Raw genomic sequence first — 22,173 nt, 5'->3', positions numbered from 1 at the left:
TCAACTTCATTTTCTTCTCTGCTCTAAGTAATTCCACTCATTCTTTAAGTCTGATTCACATGATTTTACAGTCAGGAAGGGAGTGGAAGGAGGTGGGAGAGAGAAGTGGTGGGGAGGCAGAAACCAAATATTTATCAAGTTACACAATAAAAAGAAATTCAGTATCCTAATGTGCCCTCCTTTGCATAATAGGAAAATATATTCCAGAGCTAATACCTGCAGAGCTCAGGCTCATGCTGAGGGTGTGGTCCCGACATCTCAGTGGGCAAAACGAGAGTAAGTAATAATCTGAAACAGAGGCCAGCAAACTTGTGCGTGGGCTCAGTCTGGCCTGTGGGTTATTTTTGTACAACCCAAGAGCAAAGAACAAATTTCACATGTTCTAAAGGATTAAGACTCAAAATAAAGAAAAAAATGTGCCAGACACCACATGTGGCCTTTGAAGGCAAAAATATTTATTCTCTAGACCTATACAGATGAAGTTTGCTGATCCCTGTTCTACGGAGATACTAAGAATGTGCTTCTGAAATTGCTTTTAGTTTCAAGTGTATTTGCTTGAACTTGGCTCAAATGTGGCAAGACCGCAGGACTATGGTCCGTCAAAGACCTTTCTGTAGCGAAACACACACTTGACGTTACCTATCGCAGGCTTAGCACAGCTCCGCGGCACTCGTGTATGGTTGCATTCGTGTTTGTTTACGTCACTGTTCTGTAGGTGCTTTCCTACGGGATTTTCCGGTTTGCGTTTTGCAGTGCAGCAAGGTTCCCTCTTAGAAGATACATGGGAGGTAGAATCATGACTGGCCCACTTGTTTTAACGACCAGAGGGCTTTGTTATGGCACTTTTGAATCTAGTTGAAACGTGAAGATGTGACCCGATTACCTCTCAGCTGTCTTTCACTAAATCTGGGTAATTTCTGATCACGGTTTCTCCAGTAATTATTTTCTGCTCCATTTTCTCTCTCTTCTCCTTCTGTGACTCCAATTACCCGTATGTTAGAATGCTTGATACTGCACCACAGGTAACTGAGTCTTGCTCACTGTCAATAATGTTTTCTTCCCATTTTCTAGACTGAATAATGTCTAATCCTCTATCTGTAAGTTCATTAATCTTTCATCCTCTTACTCCATTGTTAGATCCATGCACTGAATTTTTAAAATTTCAGATATTGTGTTTTTTAGTCCTAATATTGCTTTATACAGTATCATTTTTCTCTTATGAGATTTCCTATGTGTTCTGTGACTATGAGCATAGCTTTCCTTATGCTTCTGAGCATAGTTACAATAGCTGCTTTAACATTCTTTTCCTCTAATTTCAACAAATGTGTCCTCTTGCAGTCAGTCTCCATTAGTGGCCTTCTCTTCCGAGTATGGATCTGTTTCCCTGTATGACTAGTAATGTTGGACTGCACCCGGAACACTGTGAATGATAAATTAATGAACAGAAGTGCTGTTCAACAGAAACAAGATGGGAACTGCATATGTAATTTGGACTTTGTTTTTGGAGATGGAGTCTTGCTCTGTCACCCAGGCTGGAGTGCAGTGGCACAATCTCGGCTCACTATAACCTCTGTATCCCAGGTTCAAGCAATTCTCCTGCCTCAGCCTCCCAAGTAGCTGGGACTACAGGTGCACACCACCATGCTTGGCAAATTTTTCTATTTTTAGTAGAGATGGAGTTTCAAGATGTTGGCCATGCTGGTCTCAAACCCCTGACCTCAAGTGATCCACCTGCCTCAGTCTCCCAAAGTGCTGGGATTACAGGCATGAGCCCCCTCACCTGGCCTACTTTCTAGCTTTTAAACAGTTGCTTTTATACTGTCTCCAGAGTTCATAACTGTAATCTGCAGGAGGGTTGGTCCAATATAAGCTACTCTATCACTACAGGAAGCAGAACCCTTGACTTTTATCCCTGGAGTTCCACAAGGGAGCCACGGCCTACTGTGAGAGGTGGAACAGGCAGTGTGGACTGGCTGACTCTGCCACATGATATGTGTGTCTCAACTCAATCACAGCAGCTCTCATTTCATCTGTTTCATTTTATTTGGTTTCTGTGCATAATTTTAAAAAGACTTGGGTATAAACATAAGACCTAACACCATAAAAACCCTAGAAGAAAACCTTGGCAAAACCATTCAGGACATAGGCATAGGCAAGGACTTCATGACTAAAACACCAAAAGCATTGGCAACAAAAGCCAAAATAGACAAATGGGATCTAATTAAACTCCAGAGCTTCTGCACAGTAAAAGAAACAATCATTAGTGTGAACCAGCAACCAACACAACGGGAAAAAATTTTTGCAATCTACCCATCTGACAAAGGACTTATATCCAGAATCTACAAAGAACTAAAACAGATTTACAAGAAAAAAACAAACAAGCCCATTCAAAAGTGGGCGAAGGATATGAACAGACACTTTTCAAAAGAAGACATACATGAGGCCAACAAACATATGAAAAAATACTCATCATCACCGGTCATTAGAGAAATGCAAATCAAAACCACATTGAGATACCATCTCACATCAGTTAGAATGGCAATCATTAAAAAATCTGGAGACAACAGATGCTGGAGAGGATGTGGAAAAATAGGAACACTTTTACACTGTTGGTGGGAGTGTAAATTAGTTCAACCATTGTGGAAGACAGTGTGGCGATTCCTCAAGGACCTAGAAATAGAAATTCTATTTGACCCAGCAATCCCATTACTAGGTATATATCCAAAGGATCATACATTGTTCTATTATAAAGACACATGCACACGTATGTTTGTTGCAGCACTGTTTACAATAACAAAGACTTGGAACCAACTCAAATGCCCATCGATGATAGACTGGACAGGGAAAATGTGGTACATATACACCATGGAATACTATGCAGCTATAACAAATGATGAGTTTGTGTCCTTTGTAGAGACACAGATGAACCTGGAAACCATCATTCTCAGCAAACTGACACAAGAACAGAAAATCAAACACCGCATGTTCTCACTCATAGGCGGGTGTTGAACAATGAGAACACATGGACACAGGGAGGGGAGCATCACACACTGAGGTCTGTAGTGGGGTGGCTAGGGGAGGGACAGTGGGGGGTAGGGAGTTGGGGAGGGATAACATGGGGAGAAATGCCAGATATAGGTGATGGGGATGGAGGCAGCAAACCACATTGCTATGTATGTACCTATGCAACAATCCTGCATGTTCTTCACATGTACCCCAGAACTTAAAGTGCAATTATATATATATAAACTTGGGTATAAAATAGTTTGAAACAGAACCGGTTTTAAAATATGCTTCTGGAATGGAGCCCTAAGACCTTTTTGCTCAGTCATGCCCTTGAACTCATGCTGACCTCTCCTCCTCCATCATCTCTTATCCTACTTTCTAGTCACTTCGCCAGGGCCAGGCCATCTTTAGTTTCCAGAGAAGAGGCTATAGCCCATTAGACTGCTGAATCTTTACAGCGGCAAGCCCTTCTTTCTGTGGCCCATGCATGTGACTGGTTGACGGACTGATGGATGGGTTTGTGGTACGGCTGCTCATACCGAGCGTGCTCAAGCAGATTTCCTGCAGTGAGTTCTTCCTCCAGGACTGCAGCATTAGGGTGGAATTTCATTCTTAATTTGGCAAGGAGCACAGATCACTGAAACAAGCCTCAGCTTCTTTTTTTCCTTCCTGCCTCCTCTTTCTCACTCGGACACATTTTAAGAGTTTGACAAAAAGAAGGGGGTTGGTGCAAAAGACGTGAAGCTCTTGTACTAGGCAAGCGGCACAAACTGAGTCAAGAAACCTAAAACACTGAAATATTAAACATTCAGCCAAGTTAGAAAAGGTCAGCATGCCTTAAATGATACACAGAACCACAGAGCAAAAGCCATTCACCTCAATTCAGAGCAGAACAGAAGGCCGAGGGGTGGCATGACTTAACACAACAGAGTCATCCAAGTCTCACTAAAAAAACTCGAGAAGAGGAGGCTCAACTGACAAACCCATTTCACACAATTCAACTCTGCTGACAACCCAAGAGAGTTCACGCGGGTAACATGGCCGTGAAAGCTGGCGCTGGGATGGAAGTTCGGATGAAGTTCTGATGGATGCAAAGACTAAACACCAAGACCCACACTTATGGGCATGAATTTCAGCCACTGAAACAGATCGCCAGCAACATCAGCCCGCGTGCGCACTTTCTCCCAGGCTCTCAGACTCCAACACTTGTTTCCTTCTCCACCAAGACAAAGGAATTTGGGGGAACCAATGGGCACTGGTTAAAAGTGTGTGGTGAAGGCTCTCTCATTTGCCGTGAGATGTTACTAATGGTCTCCTACAGAATGCCTTCCAGCTACGATTGTATTTCCATCAGAGTGCTGGCTCAGTAGCTAGAAATTTGGTAATTCAAGCAAGCACAAATCACTCATCAACAGTAACAGAACACAGCACAGAGCAGCACTGTGGCATTCATGGCGTGTCACCCCCTGCCACTGATAGTGCTGCTGTCCGACTCTGGTGGGTCCCAGCTACAGAACCCAGCTCCTTACCGTGACTGGCAGGGGTGCAAGTTGCACCTTCGGACCTGGGGCTCTGGGCGGCTTGCTTGAGGGCAGTCACTGTCATTCACCAGAGTTGTAGTCTTGTTGACAATCCGGGTGCAAGAGACGATGGTTCTGCGTTCCCCTGGAAACCAAACCAAAGGGAGCTGAGAGGCTGCAGTCGCATCCGCCTGGAAAGGCTGGGCTCGCGCACTCGTGAAGGAAGGTTTGAGTGCTGCTGGTCACTTTGTCACTTAGTGACTGTTGTAAATGTCCTGTGGGTTTTTAGAGAGGAAGAACTGCAATTTTAAGGAGGAGGGTGCAAGACACAGAAGGCAGAGTGGGGCCCTGGAAGATTCTAGAAGAAGATCAGAATGCAGCAACACCTCAGATCAGCTGTGTCCTTGAACAGCTTGGGGTTCGTTGATTTGGGTCTTTCATTTCCAAAGATTGCTCATCTTTGTATCTGTTTGTTTCATGTTTAAAGTCTCTGGAGATACGGTCTCATTAAATACCTGCACATCAGCCCTCAGCAGACAGTCCAGCTACCTATTACCAAACTCCTGCTTGCTGGGGACAAGTGGGGTATAAGGAGTCTTGTCTGGGAGACATGAAGACCTGCATTCTCTAGACAGGCACGCCAGAGCTGCTCTGAACTTGTCTAGCCAGCGGGTACTTACGGCTGAGCCCCATCTGCTCCTAGGAAGCTTTGCTATTCCAATATCCCAACTGGATGTAGCCCTTCTTCTGGGTGTTCCCAGAGCACCCTAAATACTGCATGGCCATGCCTTTGTCAGGCAGGCTGAGTGACTGGGAGGGAGGCGGGTGGTCACTGGAGCCAGGGTGTCTGGGTTCAAGTCTTTGCTCTACCACAAAGAGTAACAGGTGACCACAGTGTCGCTATCTGGCCACCATGCTTCTGCGTCTCAGTTTCCTCGAGCAGCCTGCTTTGCTTAACTTCCCTGTGCCTGAGGGCGTCTCAGGGATGATTAAAATAAACAAATATATAGGGTGTCCATAGAACAGAACCTGGCATGTGGCTAACACTTCCTTTTAGCTCTATTACCATCACTGTTATTATGATTTGGGAAGAGTGACAATACAAGACGGACTCAAGCCCAGCTGTTTGGATCCGGGGCTCCCTGCTGGGTCTGTCTCCTGGGCAATCTGTCACGTAGGGATGACTCAAAATCATGGAGTCCTGAACTCCACCGTCAGCTCCTGCTGCCCCGAATGGCAGCCTCGGGTGACTACAGAAAGCATAGGACTGCTTCCAGCTTTGGTGGTAGGTCTGACCACTGTTAGGAAGCTGGAAGTCATCAGTGTCATGAAAGGACTGCTGCCAAGCCAACAGCAACAGAGCAGCCTGCCCCTGACCCCAGGAGAGCCTGCGAACTGTTCCATGTGGGCTATGGTTGTTCGCAACAAGTTGTCCAAGAGGAAAACCTGGTTGGAATCAGAGGTAGAGCTGCTGGCTGGATCTGGAGGCTGAAAGGCCATCAGCAGCTAAGGGCTCAGGGGCAGAAGGCCCCCCCGGGGAGAGGTGCAGAGTGGAAGACGCAGGGCTGATGGTGGCATCCAGAGGCTATGCCAGCTGCTGCGGGGCTGTTGCAGGAAGAGGCTAAGCACAGACAGTGAGGGTGGTTGGCCAAGATGCCCAGGAAGAAATTCCTGTGTATCTATAACTCCTACCCATGAAAGATGGAAGGAACTCCTACCATTTACTTCCTTTAAATGGTAAGCCATGCTTTACGTATTGGACATCCAACGGAAGTCATCCAAGCAGTCAATAGGTGCTGAGGACTGGCGATGGCTGGGGCTATGCCCATCATCCAACTCCCAAGGTTGGCATACCAGAGTCCAGGTCAACCTTCCATCCCAGCTCTGCGCCCACTAAAATCCACCCACCATGTGTTCCATCTCCCATAACCCTGCTATGTGTCCTGTTAGGGTGACAAACAGCACTGTCTAAGGAACTGCTGGCTAAGAGTTCAGAATGGCGTCCTACTGCCGCCCCGTCCAATGACTCAACAAGAAACACAACGCCTTTTGTTTATAATGATTCTTGCTGTACGACAGGCTCTTGGGCTCACGCTGTGGACCCTACGGTGGGCATGAGGGACAGCCATCCTATTTTAGAGGTGAGGGAATTTGGGGTAGAGAGAGGAAGTCATTTGCTGAGGTTGAGCAGGAAGCTGTGCGGTCAGAACTCACACTCGGAATGTTTCACCTGACTCACTTTTCTTTCCATTGTTCCCTGTAGTGAGGTTACTGTGGCAAAGAGGGAAGGGAATTTGGCAGCAGGCAGAGACATGCTCTGGTGCCTCTCCAGCAAGTGGCAACAGTCGAAGGTCTATTCTGTTTATTCCCAGGGTCTGTCTTACCTGAGACGCAGTCGTACATCAGCCAAACCCTGCTTCACCCACAGGTCAGAGCTGGGGGGCCCTAGGCCTCGGGCGAAGCAGCAGCATGGGCACGACCTAGTGTGGGAGCTGGGAAGACTCTGCCCAAGTATTCTGCAGACAGATTTTCAGCAGGGCTTAAATTCCTGTGGAACTGCAGGTTACAGGTTCACCACTCTGTGTGCTGGCCACAGATTCCTTTGTCCTTTCTCCAGCAAAGCCCCACACCCAGCAGGCCGCGGCCACGGCCACTCACCTCCTCCGCACTGCACGCTGCACCCTTCCCAGCCGCTGTGGGTCCAGATGAACAGAGAGTCCTGCGATTTTTCTGGTTCACTCTGATTTTCAGCAGTGTAGTTTACAGGAACAGTGTATTCATAATGAATTCCAGAATCTTGCTCGTGAAATAACAGCACCTGGATCAGCCGCAAAACAAAAGGGCATTTTGAAAAGGAATGAAAGCCCATGGGATTGCTGAATCCGCACACGCAGGCACGCTGCGGCTGTTTCTCTATGAGGGGTAACCAGCCCTTTCCTGAGGCTGAAAACAGGTTCGACTGAGGGGTGCTCCTTTATCTCAGCTTTGGATTCCTCAGGGACTCAACTTACGAGTAGGGTGAATGCAAACCCATCTTTCCTACCCAAGAGAGGGACCAGCTTAGACTAGGAGCTTTAGGATAAGCAACCCTGAAACCTCTCACTGCACTTTTCACGGAAAGCTGTTCCACGCAGAGAACAGTCCACATTCCTGCATACTCACCCACGAAGCTGCCTTTGCAGGTAAGACACAGATGAACTTTTGACTAGAAAGCCGTCAGAGCAAGTGGGGTTACTGTACTTCTCTGGAAATGAACATCATCCTTCACTCCCTATCAGCAATCATTGCAATGTTACCTGGTCCAGAGTCAGGGGTAAGGCAAGCTCAAGGAAAAAATGCAGCTCACTGCTGGGGGACTTTGGGGAGCATCTGTTTGGGGGTTCAAGGACGCAGGAGTCCTCTGCTGCCGCGGGAGCCAGGATGATGACTGTAGCCAAGAGTGGCAGGAGCCTGGCTCAGGGCTCCAACCTGGGAGTGGGGTGGAGGTAGAGGGAGGGGTCCATCATGTTTTGTGGGAAACTATCATACAGCCTGGAGACCTCAGACCTGAAATCCTAGTCACCAGGAAGATGCAGAATAGATGGGTCTGGAACGGCATGTGACAAGCCTTGGAAAGCCAGCAGGTGCATGATCAGCCTTCTTTCTCTAGACATAATCGTGCCAATCAAGCCCTCTTATAGGAGCTTAACATGGCTTGCCTCTGGCTAATGAGTCTTCAAACTAAGCTTGGAAGCAGTAAGTGCCCTGGGTCTAAGTAGCTGGCAGGTTCACTTCAGCCTGAGAAGTCTAGAGAACGGGTCAGCAGGCACTAAGGGGAGGGTGTGCACAGCTCACCTGACTTGACTAGGGGCAGATGAGGTCAAAGTGTCCCAGACAATGGGAGCCACTTCCCTCCACGCATCTCTCAGCCCCCGAGGCTGCATCGCAGAGTTGGGGTGCAGCGTGAAGAGGAAACCTGACCACGTCAACACCCACACCTGCACCACAGCAAGTGCCGTAATACACTTGGAAAATGCCTCCAGTTAGGAAAGGGAAACGCCAAGAAGCAACCTAGTCTTAGAAAGAGATCTTCATCATCGCAGTCTGGGAGTAGGACTGGTGAATGAAGAATCCATATAAAACCAATTTCATGCAATTCTGTAGCCATGTATTGTGTTTGTGTGTGTGTGTGCACGTGTGTGTGTGTGTGCGCGTGTGTAACCGGTTTCTAATGCAGGTCCCCATGACTCTCTGGGTGCTACTGATTCTGCAAACAGTGTTTATACCCCAGTTTGGGGATAATGGCTTTCTATATAGATGCAAAGGGGCACCTCTCATTTTCAGTTTTAAAGTCTTGAAATGACAGTCACATTTGGAGAGAAGAGCCATCAATATTAAGCAAGGGCTGAAACCAGTTACGGCAGTAGTTGCTTTGTCGGAGTTTTGTTTATCCTGGCCTGAATGAATCCAGGCTGTGTACTTCACTGGAATGGGCTAACGACTTGCTCCGTTTACAAAAGCTTTTGGTGAAAAGGGAGATACACTCACACTGGTGTTTGCTAGAGAAAGCAAATTCTCATGCGCACAGGCAAAGTTGCAATACAGATTTTATGTTTTGCCTCCTCCCTTAGTCCCCGAGTAACTGCTATTAACTCGGAATAGGAGGATTTGTTCTGACTGTCACTATGAAGGAAGCAATCTTATCTCCGAGAAATGACTTCGGCACACGTTCTTGGGTCCCAGAAACCTACTTGCAGGAACGTATTTGCAATGGATTTAGCAGGGTGAGTGGTGCGGCAGCAGATTTCCACATGCTTTAGATTGTACATGAAAATTGCCTTGACTTTTTCTCCCCAGATATTGTAATAGGGTTAGCACCACTAGCATCCTGGGTGCCAGTGCTCCCTGGCAGAACCAGCCTCCTTAGGAGACTCTCTGGGCAATGGCCAGAAAATCTTTTGGGAGTCAACTAACCTGGAACACTTACAGGCTGCCAGAGATCACAAATTAATGGGGAAGAAGAACTTCCACGGAGACTCTGGCAGGCACTGAGGGACAAAGTGTGCTTTGATTGCAGGGGCACAAGCTGCCACAGTCCTGTTTTTTTGGGAAGGAGACACGGAATCAATAATGAGGAGCTATCACAAGTTAGCCACGAGAACTCCTGGATCTCGAGAAGGAAGCAGCATGTTCCATTCTCTGGAGAAAAACATCTCTTCTGATATGTTTAAAAGGCTACATCACTGATGTTTCAGTGGCTTGCATGGAGGCCCAGCAGCACGCAGGTGTCTGGAGATCACCTGTGGAGTAGAATACCTCATCATCTAATTCCCCTTCCTGATTCCCACATGCTTGTTGCAAGCTGGGTCTGTGAAATCTGAGAGATGCTGGTTTGGACACGGAGTCCAAGTTCATTTCCAAAAGGTAATGATATACACTCTGTGAGGGCAGGTCTACGCATCCCACCACCTGATGTAAACAGAGACTGTGAGTGGGGCTGTCTATCAATGAGGCCAAGTCTCCCTGGCTGCCATCCACGTGGCTAAGCATTTCCTTCTTTGAGGCAGCTCCTTTCGAAAAAGATAGGAACTCTGTCAGGGAAGAGCCAGGAGAAGCAACGAGAGAATTCTGAAGCAGGAGGTGCAAGGGAAAAGAAAAGACTCAAAGAGGGGAGGGGACTGAGCAGCAGGGACCCCTGGAAGCCAGATGCATCTCCTGCCCGCAAGGTCCCAGGAAGAAGTCAACTGGAAAGTGACCTGGTGGACAGCAACCCTAAGACGAGTGCGGGAGCCCAGCAAGTTACCATCAAGTGCAGCGGTAGTTTGGTTGGTCCCTTGGCAGAAATCTTCTCCCACAGCCCCCTTCTCACGTAGCGGACAGTTGTGCCTGCAATCTGGAACTCTCCGGGGAGCTCTATCTTCCAGTCACTGTTGATGGATCCCTTACCAGAGTCTTTGAGAGCTAGAAAGCAAATTAAGACCAAAGAATCAAGGGGCTGGGGATGGGGGACCCGGTTTGTCTTTAAAGGGAATCTGCGGCCCCTGAGTGGGGCAGAGGTCTCCCCTTCCACAGGGGGAAGGAGGGAGGCCTGAAGTGAGAGAAGGGGAACACTCTGTGTGTATTGAGAACAAAAGCCTGGATCGCGGGGAGCACAGAGCTGCAGCCCCACAGAACCCCCAGGGAGAGCTGTAGGATTGATGGGCACCTTCCAGCCTGGGCTCCTGTCTCAAAACCAACTCGGATAGCTGGGGTTAGGGGTGGAGGGGCAGGGAATGGAGATGACCACAGCCTGATTTCATTTCGCTAAACTTACCTGGTAGATGGTTTTCTGCCTGATGAATTCATTCCGTTTTAATGTGTCCTAGGCTATAGTATAGGTTTTGCTGCTTTAGCAAAACTCAGCCATTGCCCTTCCTATTACCTACCTGGGGCCCTCTAAGGAGAGCAGCTGGCTCCAGCACGTCTTCAGGATTTCATATCCCCACATGACTAAAGTGGACGTTCCTTCAATCAACACCCATGTCTCCATTAAGTACGAAGGTTTGGAAACCCCAGCCGCCCACAGATGTGGTGGTCACACTCGGCAGCTGTGGGCGAGCGGTGGCTGGGGGTTGAGCATGGCAGGGGAGGGGCGCTCTCACACCCTAGCTCTGTGGGTTTCAGGTTCTCATGTTTGCTCACCCCCTTCTCTACCAGGGACAACTTGTGTTCGGGGAGGCTGAGAATCAATGTGCTGCTGACAGGCCGTGGGCAGAAATGGTTTTCCACACGAGCCGTGTACTATTTTCTGAGGTGCTCACTCAGACGTTTCCTGTGTCTTCCCACTTAGGGGGGACGACCACGTCACTCTCATGAGGACAGTACTCTGCAGTGACACTCTAGTTTGTTGTGGTTGTCATCTAGGAAAAAAAATCCCAAGGAACTAAAATCTATTCTGGCATTTTAGAAGGTGGCAGGTGACAAGAGGTGACAGTAAGCCTGTGTCATTTCCAAAAATGGGACCTCTGGGGCACCGTCAGTCCTATGCCCACTCTCCCTGCACAGGCAGCCGGAGCCCCACGAGCACCCCAAACTCATCTACAGCTCTCCCCTTGGGACCCTCCTCAGCCTGTATCAATGAAACCCGATCCTGTCGCATTCACGATTCTCTGCTTACTGAAGCCAGAAAATGGCCACATTTAATATTGATTTTGGAGAACGAGAGTTGAAACCCAAAAGCGGTTTTGGTTACAGCTGAATTCATCAGCCTCAGGCTGGGCCAGGCCACAAGTAGCAAAGGGACACTGGGGGTCCACCGGCCTCAGCCCCCGTCTCCAGGACGTTACAGTCCCAGTGCTTGCTCCCGGCCAACACAGAGGAGACGCACGCTCAGGACTTCTCGTGTTAGAGGAACTGCCAAGAGAAACAGGTTCCTCACTTCCAGAACTTTCCAGCAGAGCGGCTTCCAGTGGGGTCTCGTATCCAGGGTGGCTGTGAGAGGCTGAGGATTACAGGACTCCAGGGACAGCTTAGGAAAGTCCTACCACTTGGAGCCGACTCTGTTTCCCTTCCCACAGCTGAAATGTCCTGGCTGCGAAAGGTGAGGAGGGCGGGACGCCCCCAGTTTCCTCCCCTTTTCTCCTCTTCTGCCACCATCTGCAAACCGCCATTTAAGGAGCACATTCTTTAGGCTGGCTCCTTCATACACTCTGACCTACTTAATTTTCTCAACAACCCCCGAAGTCTTCCCTTCAGGGGCAAGGCAATGGGGGCACAGAGAAGTTAAGCAGCTCGCCCAAACTCACAAGGCCATTCGGTTGTAGAGTGGAGACCTGAATCCAACAGACCAACGCCACTGCCTTTACCACGCCGGCAACTTTCAACGCCCATTTCTTAGGCTGTAGCATTAGTCTAGAATTTTTATTTTTTGAGAAAGAGTCTCACTCTGTCACCAGTTTGGAGTACAGTGGTGTGATCTTGGCTCACTACAACCTCCACGTCCCGGGTTCAAGCGATTCTCCTGCCTCAGCCTCCGAAGTAGCTGGGACTATAGGCATGCCCCACACCCAGCTCATTTTTGTATTTTTAGTAGAGACGGGGTTTCACCATTTTGGCCAGAATGGGTTTGATCTCTTGACCTCGTGATCTACTTGTCTCGGACCCCCAATGTGCTGGGGCTACAGGCACGAGCCACCATGCCCGGCCACATCAGTCTAGATTTTTATGACTAATGCTGAAATGTGCAAAGGTAAGGCCTGTTCTCAAAGAGGACAAATTCCAGGCTCTCATTGTTATAGGGTTTCATATTCCATATGCCCTTACAAAAATGACTAATCTCATGGATTTCCAAAGCTTCTACTGAGCTATAACACAAATACATACTTGGTTATATTAACTATGAGTGAATATAGGCAGAGGTTGCACGGACATTCATTGTTCTTTCAAGCTCTCTGCAGATTTAGAAAACTGTCTCCTGCAAATGCACCTGTCTATCTGGTTTTAGGATCCAGCATGGGCTGGTGGGAAGGAGCAGACAGAAAAAAACCAAGGGGCCAGAGTCCTTTAAGACAGCGGTCCCCAGGACTGGTTTTTGGCACTAGGGACCGGTTTCATGGAAGACAGTTTTTCCACAGACCAGAGATTTGGGGTAAGTGGGGTGGTGGGGGATGGTTTTGGGATGAAACTTTCTACTTCAGATCTCCAGCCATTAGATTCTCACAAGGAGGGCACAGCCTAGATCCCTTGCACGTGCAGTTCACAATAGGTTTGCGCTCCAATGAGAATCGAATGCCCTGCTCAGGTGGTCATGCTTGCTCATCGGCCAGCCACCTCCTGCTGTGCAGCCTGGTTCCCAACAGACTATGGCCTGTTACTGGTCCACAGATGGGGCAGATGGGGAAGGCTTCCTGGGATAAGCCCCCTTTCAGCTGAGCGTGTAAGACACGGGAGGAGACAAGGCCACCTGCAGCGTGTGGCCGGGCATGGAGGCGGGACGGTCAGTCCTGGCCCTCAGAGGCCAGTACTGCTAAGATCGTTCTGGGAGGGGTGGTGCAGGGAGGAAGATACACGGCCCCATACAGAAAAGAAAGTGGAAGGTGACCTTTTTTTCACTTTTCGGAGGTTTGGCTGGGAAAGGAGGCGAGAGATGGAGAGTGGCCTCGGAGGGTGGGAAGGAGGAAGGGGCCTCACTGCGGGGACAGAGGCAGTGAGAGGACAGGTGCCCTGTACGAAGGAGTCAGAGACCAGCAATAATTTCCTTGAAGCTGTGTGCTGACCACAGTCACACCAGGACTGGTTTGTAGAATCCATTTCTCTCACAAAGAGCAGAGGGAAGGCGGGTGGCTGCTCTCCTCACGGGGCCACTGGTGCTGGCCAGCCGACTCCCATATCCACTGACCATCACCCCTCGGGCAGTGACAGACTCTGACACTGTCGGCCCTGGGCCAAGGCCCCAGCTTCGTCCCTGGTTCGTGGCTTCTGTGAACATCCACTGCGCCTGTCACACGGCCTCTGTTTCTCCCTCTAAGCAATCGTACCCAGGCTTTCTCCTGGGAACATGCTTTTCCTCCCGTCATGTGGGGCTGGACCCCTAATTCCACAGCTCCAGGCATGAGCCCAGCACCCAACCCCAAACATGGGGCCTTTTGTTCACCTTAGAAAAAGGCAGCTTTCTTTCCACAGGGTTTCCTGGAGACTGGATGTGAGCCTGGATCTGCCAGCCCACAGGAAGATACCCCCAGAGAGGACGGTCAGGATTGCCAGGGCGGAGAGAGACCATTTTTCCCGTGACATCATTTTAAGCCCCTGGATCCACAGTGCCTGAAGTTGATGCTCAACTACTAGGAGCTAGGTTTGGCTTTTACACATGCTTTTTGGAAGTTGGGCTTAAAGAAATGCTAATCATGATGAGGGCAGAGGAGGTGAGGAAAGAAAATTACTATTATGGCTTCCTAGAAATCAGCCCCAGATGATTGCCACCAAGCTGAGTACCCCTGAGAGGCAGAAGGCCTGGCACACTCCACCCCTGCCTCAAATTCCCGCCAGGGCCTCTGCCTCTATCCTGGCTCTAACACCCCTATCCAAACTCTACCCCATCCCAGCTCTAACAACCCCATTCCAGCTCTAAACCCCCTGTCCTGGCTCTAACCCCCCTGTCCTGGCTCTAACCACCCCAGTCCTGGCTGTAAGCCCCCCGTGTCCCAGCTGTAACTCCCCCACCGTCCCGGCTCTAACACCCCTATCCCGGCTCTAACCCTTCTGAGGAGGTGGGTCTTTCCCCACCAGCCTTGTTTATGTATTTCTCTGACCCTTTTTATAAGACATTTTAAGTGACTCTGAATTACAGCCTGCAAACAACCCCACTTCCATACCAAAAGTAAAACATCTGGGAGGTCAAGAATAGAAAGGCCCAGAAAAGGGCAGGAGGGCACGCCTGGAGACGGTTCTAAGACCATCGGCAGAAACGCTGCACAGAGGTGGGGGCGGGCCTGGGGAAGCCCCACTTCTGCCTCGGGAGGCCCGACAGTGGGCGGGAGACAGCAGCAGCAACTCCAGCACAAGGTGGGGGCAGAGCCAGCTGGGCCTTGGAGCCTGCCACCCTCTGATCACTGGAGTGGGGTCTGGCTTGTCCGTAGCGGGATGGGTGGGGGATACATCGGGAGGAGGGCTACCGGAGGCCACGGACGAGTTGCTGGGTGTGGTCAAGGAAGTGTGGGATAGGAAACTGAGTGAGGCTGCAGTGGATGGACGAACCCAGGCAAGGTCAACTGCTGATGGGGAGGAACGTGTCGGACAACAGAGTGCTAGTGACAGCCGGCTCCCTGGGGAAAACAGCCTAGAGTTATGGTGCATTTGCTACCCAGAGCGTAAACACCCTCATATGGCAGACCGTGTTATCCACCTGGCATCAGTGAACAAAGAGTGGGGAAGAGATGCCTAGAACTGGCTCTCACAAGCCGCACAGGGCTGTGGGGGTACGCCATCGAATTCTGAAGATGCCTTTGCTTTGGAGGTCCTGGTCTGGAGCTGATGCGTTGGAGAACTCCTGCACAATCACATCTTGGTTGAGGCTGTGAGTGGGTTTGGGGTCAGTTCTCACAGCCTCAGAAGGAATACGCTTTGCATGCCCAGGCACTGCCTGTGGCCATCGCTGCAAGGCTGCAGTTCTGGCGCACTGCAGAGGCAGCTTTCCAGCTCAGAGCCTGCACGCCTTCCTCGGGACAGTGCGCTCCCAGCCACGCTCATCTGTGTATTTCTCAGGGAGAGGAAAACACAGGCAGAGTTATTAGCAGGAGGTCAGCAGATCCAGGAAGCAAGGGGGTTACTTCCAGCCTTTTCACTTTGGTGTCACTTAGCAAGATTCCACATCTGCAGTTTGCTGTGGTCCATCTGAAAAATCATAACTTCCTGCTAAAATCACAAGTTAGTGTCTGACATCCCTTCGAAAGAGACTTCAGCCTCAGAGATTCTGTTAGGATGTCAAGATCATTTTTAACAGTGAGTAAACAGGTTCATTGTGGAGTCCCCAGAACAATGACTGCATGGGGCCACATCAACTGCAGAGACGATGCAGGTCACCTCCTGCCCTCTTCTGTGGCAGCTTGGGTTGCTCTCCTGCCTTGCGTGAGCTGCACAGAGCGGGGTCTGCAAAGGGCTCTGAGGCTGCCGCTCCAGGCACCTCTGTGCAGGAGGCCTTTCCATAGCCCCGTGCGTAATGTATTTTTTTTCCTGACCTTTCAAATTAAATATGTTTTGGGTTCTACAAGTTCCTGTGCCCTCAACCCTTGGGCATCAATGAGTATCTCCAAGCCCCCTTTGTCTGTAAGAATTTTGAGATTAATTAGTTTGCACTTGAAATCAGGATATTTTGGACCCAGAAAACACTCAGTAGGGGAAATTAAAACGATTACAAATGCTTTGATTTTATGGGCAAATAACAGAGCGAAGAAGAGGGGATTCCCTCCGTGATTTGATTTCATCTGTGATGTCTGAAGTTCTGGTTTGCTGGGAAGGAGTTTCTTCCCTTGCTCATTTTGCCTGCGCCAGGGACGAAATGTTTTAAACCATGATCCAAAATAGAACTATGCTCATTTTTGTGGGTTTTGCTCAGAAGCTCTCAAGAGTTAGACTTCTGTGGGGCACCACATGGGAGGGTACACTTTCCTTTACCACTAGGGCAGAACAAAACCTTTGCAATGAGCTGGAATGTGACTTACATGCGGAATGTCCGTTTCTGTCTCTGGCCCTTCTTCCTCTCTGTGGACACTTACACGCCATCCTGGTCTTCCAGGCAGTGTGGGGAAGACAGTGAGCCATTCGAGGGAGCAAGGTGGGGGCATTCCTGAGGAAGGAGACCGCTCCTCTTCAGAGCTGGCTGGAGGCAGATGCGAGCTCTCACCCTGCCCACATGACCCTCTCTGGCACAGAGCTGTGCAGAAGCCTGGGTGGGGTTCTCTTAGCCTCTCTCCCTCCTGGCTTCACTGGAAGACCTGACCCACAGTCAACCTACTTCTAATCCTGGCAGCGAGTCAGCTCCTTTCATTTCCACTCGGAGTTCTGCCAGTCTGTTCTTAGCTATGCATACAATCTGCAGAGGCATTTCCCGTTCCAGGTGGTTTTGAGCAGAAAGCCAGCCAGCGTGGGCTGAAGGTAGGTGGGGTGAAATTCTTCAGGAATTGCTCCCGGCAAACGTGAGAGTAATTCAAAGTTACACTGGGTTGACTTCCAAAGCACCCAGCCCCGAGTGGAAACAAGGCCTTTTTGAACTAACTTTAGAAACATAATGAGTGTGGACCACCTTCAGGCTTGCTGTGTCCATCGGCCGGGCCCTGGAGTCCTGGGACGATGCCTTCTGGATGAACCGAATCCAACCTCCCATGGAGGCCCCATGCTTCTGGAGAGCTGAGAAGTCACCCAAGACACTAAACAAACCTCCACGGGATGCAGGCTTGTTCAAAGTACACACAATGTAGCGGTCACAACAGGCAGGGTGAACGTGTGTTCTCCAATGAGAAGTCTCCATCCGGCAGTTTCTGGCCACGACTGGACAGAGTAACTCTGAGAGGCTGCATCAACTGCAGTGAACTCAGAGGAGGTGGAGAATGTGGGCGAGACACCAATCCCCTCAGAGCTCCGGTCTGTACCTCTGTTAAGGAAGCAGAGCAATCCCTTGCAGCCCATTTGGGGGAATTAGGGATCAGGTCTCTAAGGCGCAGCCGAGCTCAGTGACTGCAGCCACCATCGCGGATGCTAATGCTCTTGTTTTGTACACGTGGCCCTCAGGCTTCAGGAGCTGAGGGCACAATCACAGGAGCGCGTTCTCCTGGATGGCATCCGCTAGTTAGCACCTGTTGCCCTAAAGTGAGTTTGAGTGAAAGGTCCGTTTGTACCACAGGAATCAGAAGTTGAGGGGCAATCCAGAGGATTCTAACATTCTCCTGTCATTCTTACATTGCCATGCAAAAACGGAGATCAAGAAGACCCTCCTCTTGCCAGACACTTAGGGCTGAGCCAGGCAGAGAAGCCAAGCTGGGAAATCTCATGTAGAAGCCAGGTTCCGAAGCCAGGGGATGCACTTGCAGGAGCACCTGCTGGGGCTTGATGGAAGAACCAGTAATTTGACCTTCAAACTGAACTACCTCTTGGAACACCCGGACTGTGAATTTTGAATCAGGATGAAAGGTGATGCCAGCCTCCCACGGAGGGCCTCTGTACATTTGAATGCATGGGTTGGGAAGGGTAAGGGTAACTTTTTGGCATGATACTAGGTGGTGGGGCTTCTGATGCAAATGCTGGTAAAGTTGACCCAATGTCCTCTGATGGGCAGAAGGAGAGGAGTGGGGTCTTTGTGAATTTAGTAAAAACAGGCTGTCGCTTTGAAGCTGCCAAAGGCAGCAAGAGGCCTTGTTTTAGAAAGCATTTTAAGCATTGTTCTATTTGCAGAGTGACAGCTGGTACAGCTGGGGAGGAGAGTGTCAGGCGAGGCAGGGACACTGTCCGTGCAGGGGAGGGGAGGTGGAAAACCACTGGGCTAATGAAAATGTACATGGATGTCAACTCCAGGGACGGCAAGGTCTTACCCTGGCAGCCAAAGCACAAGCGGCCATCACAGCCTCGAGGAGGGAGGGTGGATGGCAGGTGACCAAGCTGCGGAGGAGGTAGCAGGGCAGCTTGGGACACGGTGGCATCCACAGAGTGTGGTGCCAGTGATACCCGACATGGGTGCTTGGAAATGGGCACTCCTGCCTTCCCCAAGGCTGGTGTGCAAGGGGTGTCTTAGCATCGAAGCGTTCCCTAACTCTTGAAATAACAGGATTGTGGTCTTCATTGCAAACTTGCCTATTAGAGATTGGTTTTGTGTCTGTCTCATTAGACTTCGAGTTTCTGAAGCAGAGACCATTTCAAAGAAAGACTTGGACTTTTGCATAGCCTGCAAAGGCAGGAATGTGGACGAAGACGTCATTTTAAAAAATCAGTGATGAAAATGGAAATAAAAGGGTTTCATGGGTAACTTCAATTTAGCTAAAATCATTTTGGAAATGAGAGAGATCCTGTCTTACTTTTTCTTTCTTCAATCTCAATCAGCACTTTGCAACACAGGCTGAGAGACGATAACGTGAAGACAGCTCGGAAGAGGGGTGCCCGAGAAGTTCAGCCACCTCAAGTTCAAGTTTAACCCAAGACAGGATCATGGGATTAAAACCGGCAGAAGGGCAGGGGCCACAGCATGTTCCAAGCCAGGGGGCCCGGAGCAGACGCAGCCTCTGGCCACCCTGCTGTCTCCACTTCTGTGTCTAACTCAGAATTCCAACCACCCTGGGGCTCAAGTTCTGGGCTGACTTTTGCTGGGGTTGATGGGGAGGCTGGGAATTGGGCCAAGGATACTCTCGGAAGGTCTTCTCTAGCTAGGAAGTTTATCTGAATGGCTTTGCCCATAGTTAGCAAAGTCCAGAATAGAACCCAAGTCTACGGAAAAATGCAGGTGTTTGTGCTCGAAGTCAATGGAGCTGGTCGCTAGGAATTCGGGACACACAGACCTTAGTGGAACTAGTGTCCTTCTGGGTTTCCATTGGACTACGGACTGCTGTTCTTTTTCCAGCTAAGAAGTCATCCCCAGAATCACTGGCAGCCCAATGAGGCTTCCTGCAAGTTGGCCAGTGGGCCGCACTGCTCAGACTCAAGCCGCTCTGAGCTTTCCGGGGGTTACTTTGGGGGACTAACCCAGCCCAAGTTCCTCACAATTTCCTTCACTCTTCTATGATCTTCCTTCCTGTCCCAAGCTGGTCTTCCATCATTTTCCTCCCTGTTCTTGCCTCTAATCCACCCTGGAGGTGGCTGCATGTTAGTCAAATACGACTGCACTGTGCGGTCCCGAGTGCTCATGTCACGACAATATGGGCGTGAAACCAGCCATAACCCGGGTGGAATGACGCTAAACCCATTTATCAGACTGATCATCAAAATCCATTCTCAACACATAAATGGTGAGTCAAGTCATTTTGGCTTTACCCAGAAAGCTGTGGGCAGGTTTATCCTCCACGACACGGATCCTCCGAGCTCCAGCGGGAATGACGGCAGCTTCGATATAACCTGCAGCAACAAGCGACACAGAGGTGAACCACCCTCCGCCCTGCACCACAGGCCACGATCTAGCTACCAAGCCCTCCCGGCCCCTGCAGTGGCTTCAGAGATGGACGGCTGGTACAGCTCTGAGAAATCAAGAGAGCCAGCTAAGACGGAGGCTCTCTTATAGCCAGAACCTTCCGGCGGCCCCATTTCCAGACAGCACAGTTTGCGTGAGTTTCAGGTGAGTAGTGGCCCCCTGCCCCAAATTCATATGTTGAAGTCCTAACCACCCCTCAACCAGAACATCAGCGTGTGACCACTGCAGACATATTAGGATGAGGTCATCCTGGAGAAGGTGGGCCTAATCCAGTATGACCGATGTTCTCATAAAAAGGGGAAGTTTGGCCGGGCGCAGAGGCTCACACCTGTAATCCCAGCACTTTGGGAGGCTGAGGTGGGCAGATCATGAGGTCAGGAGATCAAGACCATCCTGGCCAACATGGTGAAACCCCGTCTCTACTAAAAATACAAAAATTAGCTGGGTGTGGTGGTGGGTGCCTGTAGTCCCAGCTATTTGGGAGGCTGAGGCAGGCAAATGCTTGAACTCGGGAGTTGGAGGTGGCAGTGAGCCGAGATCCCACCACTCTGTACTCCAGCCTGGGTGACAGAGTGAGACTCAGTCTCAAAAAAGAAAAAAACGGTGGCGGGGTGGGGAGGTTCAGAGATATGCACACAAGGAGAATGTCACGAGAACATGAAGACAGCGATTAAGTGATGCTTCCACAGGCAGCCAAGGAACGCCCAAGGCTCCCAGCAAACCACTGGAAGTTAGGCAAGAGGCGTGGACCAGATCCTCACGACCTCCGGAAGGAAGCAACCCTGCTGACACCTGACCTCAGATTTCTCACCTCCAGAACAGAAAGACAGTACGTTTCTGCTGCTTCTGCCACCCAGTCTGTGGCACTTTGTTAAGTAAACCACAGCAAATGAATACAGCCTGGTATTCTATGTGAATGCACCTCCCCAGAGCAGGAGTGAATAGTGGCCCTGCTCTCACTGATCTGCTGGAGGCTCTTTTGCTCTGTTGTATTTTGAACTTTCCGTGAATAACCATGGGATGACAGCAGAAACCAAGCAATTGACCCCATGACAAAACCACAGTACTGCCTTAACGCACGGCGCCCTGTTTCTTGCTTCCACTGTCTTTGGTTATTTCTGCAACTATCACACTTGGATACTTCTGTCCATCTCCGTGAGTGTGTTTTAAGCAGAGTAGGGGGCCAGAACAGCAGGTGGGCAGTGAAGATTCAGGGAGGACATGACTGAAGCTCCCAGAGCAGAAGCTGGCGACTGGCTGGTGCCTGGTTAATGAGGCAACTGCCAATCAATAATTTTTATATTTTGAATAGAAATGGGGTTTCATCTTGTTGGGCAGGCTAGTCTCAAACTCCTGACCTCAGGTGATCCGCCCGCCTCGGCCTCCCAAAGTGCTGGTGCTAGGGTTACAGGCGTGAGCCACTGCACCCGGACTAAGAGTTCCTATTTTATCAAGGCTACTACTGATCACTTTTTGAAATTTACGGCAGTAACACTGGGTCACAATTTTCATCTTTCCCTTGGTAACATTTTGCCAGTATTTTTAAAAAGTCATTCATTTTCCTTGTCCCCTTTCTTTTTCCCTTGCTGGATACTCGCATACATCCCTGTGCTGGTGTGTTTATTTCCAGTTGTAAAGTGAGACAAGTTCTAATCACGCTGGCTGCCTGCAGTAGGTGTGGTAGGGAGACACAGGACAGTGCTGTAGGCTAACAGGACTTCCCTTGGTTTACAGTGAAATTTGCCAGGACATAGCCTTATTTATATCAGTGAGTTCACTGTCATTTTCCTTTTAAAAAACAATTTATATATATATTTTGAGACGGAGGTCTGTGGAGTGCAGTGGCGCGATCTCAGCTCACTGCAACCTCCGCCTCCCAGGTTCAAGCAATTCTCCTGCCTCAGCCTCCTGAATAGCTGGGATTACAGGCATGCACTACCATGCCTGGCTAATTCTTGAATTTTTAGTAGAGACAGTGTTTCACCACCTCAAACTCCTGACCTCGTGATTTGCCTGCCTTGGCCTCCC

The 22,173-nt window shown here is 49.8% G+C and overlaps 1 protein-coding gene across 1 annotated transcript in view; it reads right to left on the bottom strand.

Moving 5' to 3' along the window:
• ADAMTS17 (ADAM metallopeptidase with thrombospondin type 1 motif 17) overlaps positions 1-22,173 on the bottom strand; it is a 330,513-nt gene that overhangs the window by 68,014 nt on the left and 240,326 nt on the right. Inside the window, exons 15-18 of the mRNA XM_064375802.1 lie at positions 19,992-20,072; positions 10,309-10,466; positions 7,185-7,344; positions 4,536-4,671 (exon numbers count right to left, since the gene is read on the bottom strand). Coding sequence (XP_064231872.1) covers positions 4,536-4,671; positions 7,185-7,344; positions 10,309-10,466; positions 19,992-20,072 — 535 coding nt within the window. The remainder of the gene's footprint in view (positions 1-4,535; positions 4,672-7,184; positions 7,345-10,308; positions 10,467-19,991; positions 20,073-22,173) is intronic.

Source organism: Aotus nancymaae, unplaced genomic scaffold (assembly GCF_030222135.1).
Source record: "Aotus nancymaae isolate 86718 unplaced genomic scaffold, 86718_ANA_hifiasm-v0.15.2.pri h1tg000014l, whole genome shotgun sequence".
In the NCBI taxonomy this organism is placed as follows: domain Eukaryota; kingdom Metazoa; phylum Chordata; class Mammalia; order Primates; family Aotidae; genus Aotus; species Aotus nancymaae.
Note: the sequence above shows the minus strand (reverse complement) of the source record. Positions and strands in the feature narration are given on the sequence as shown.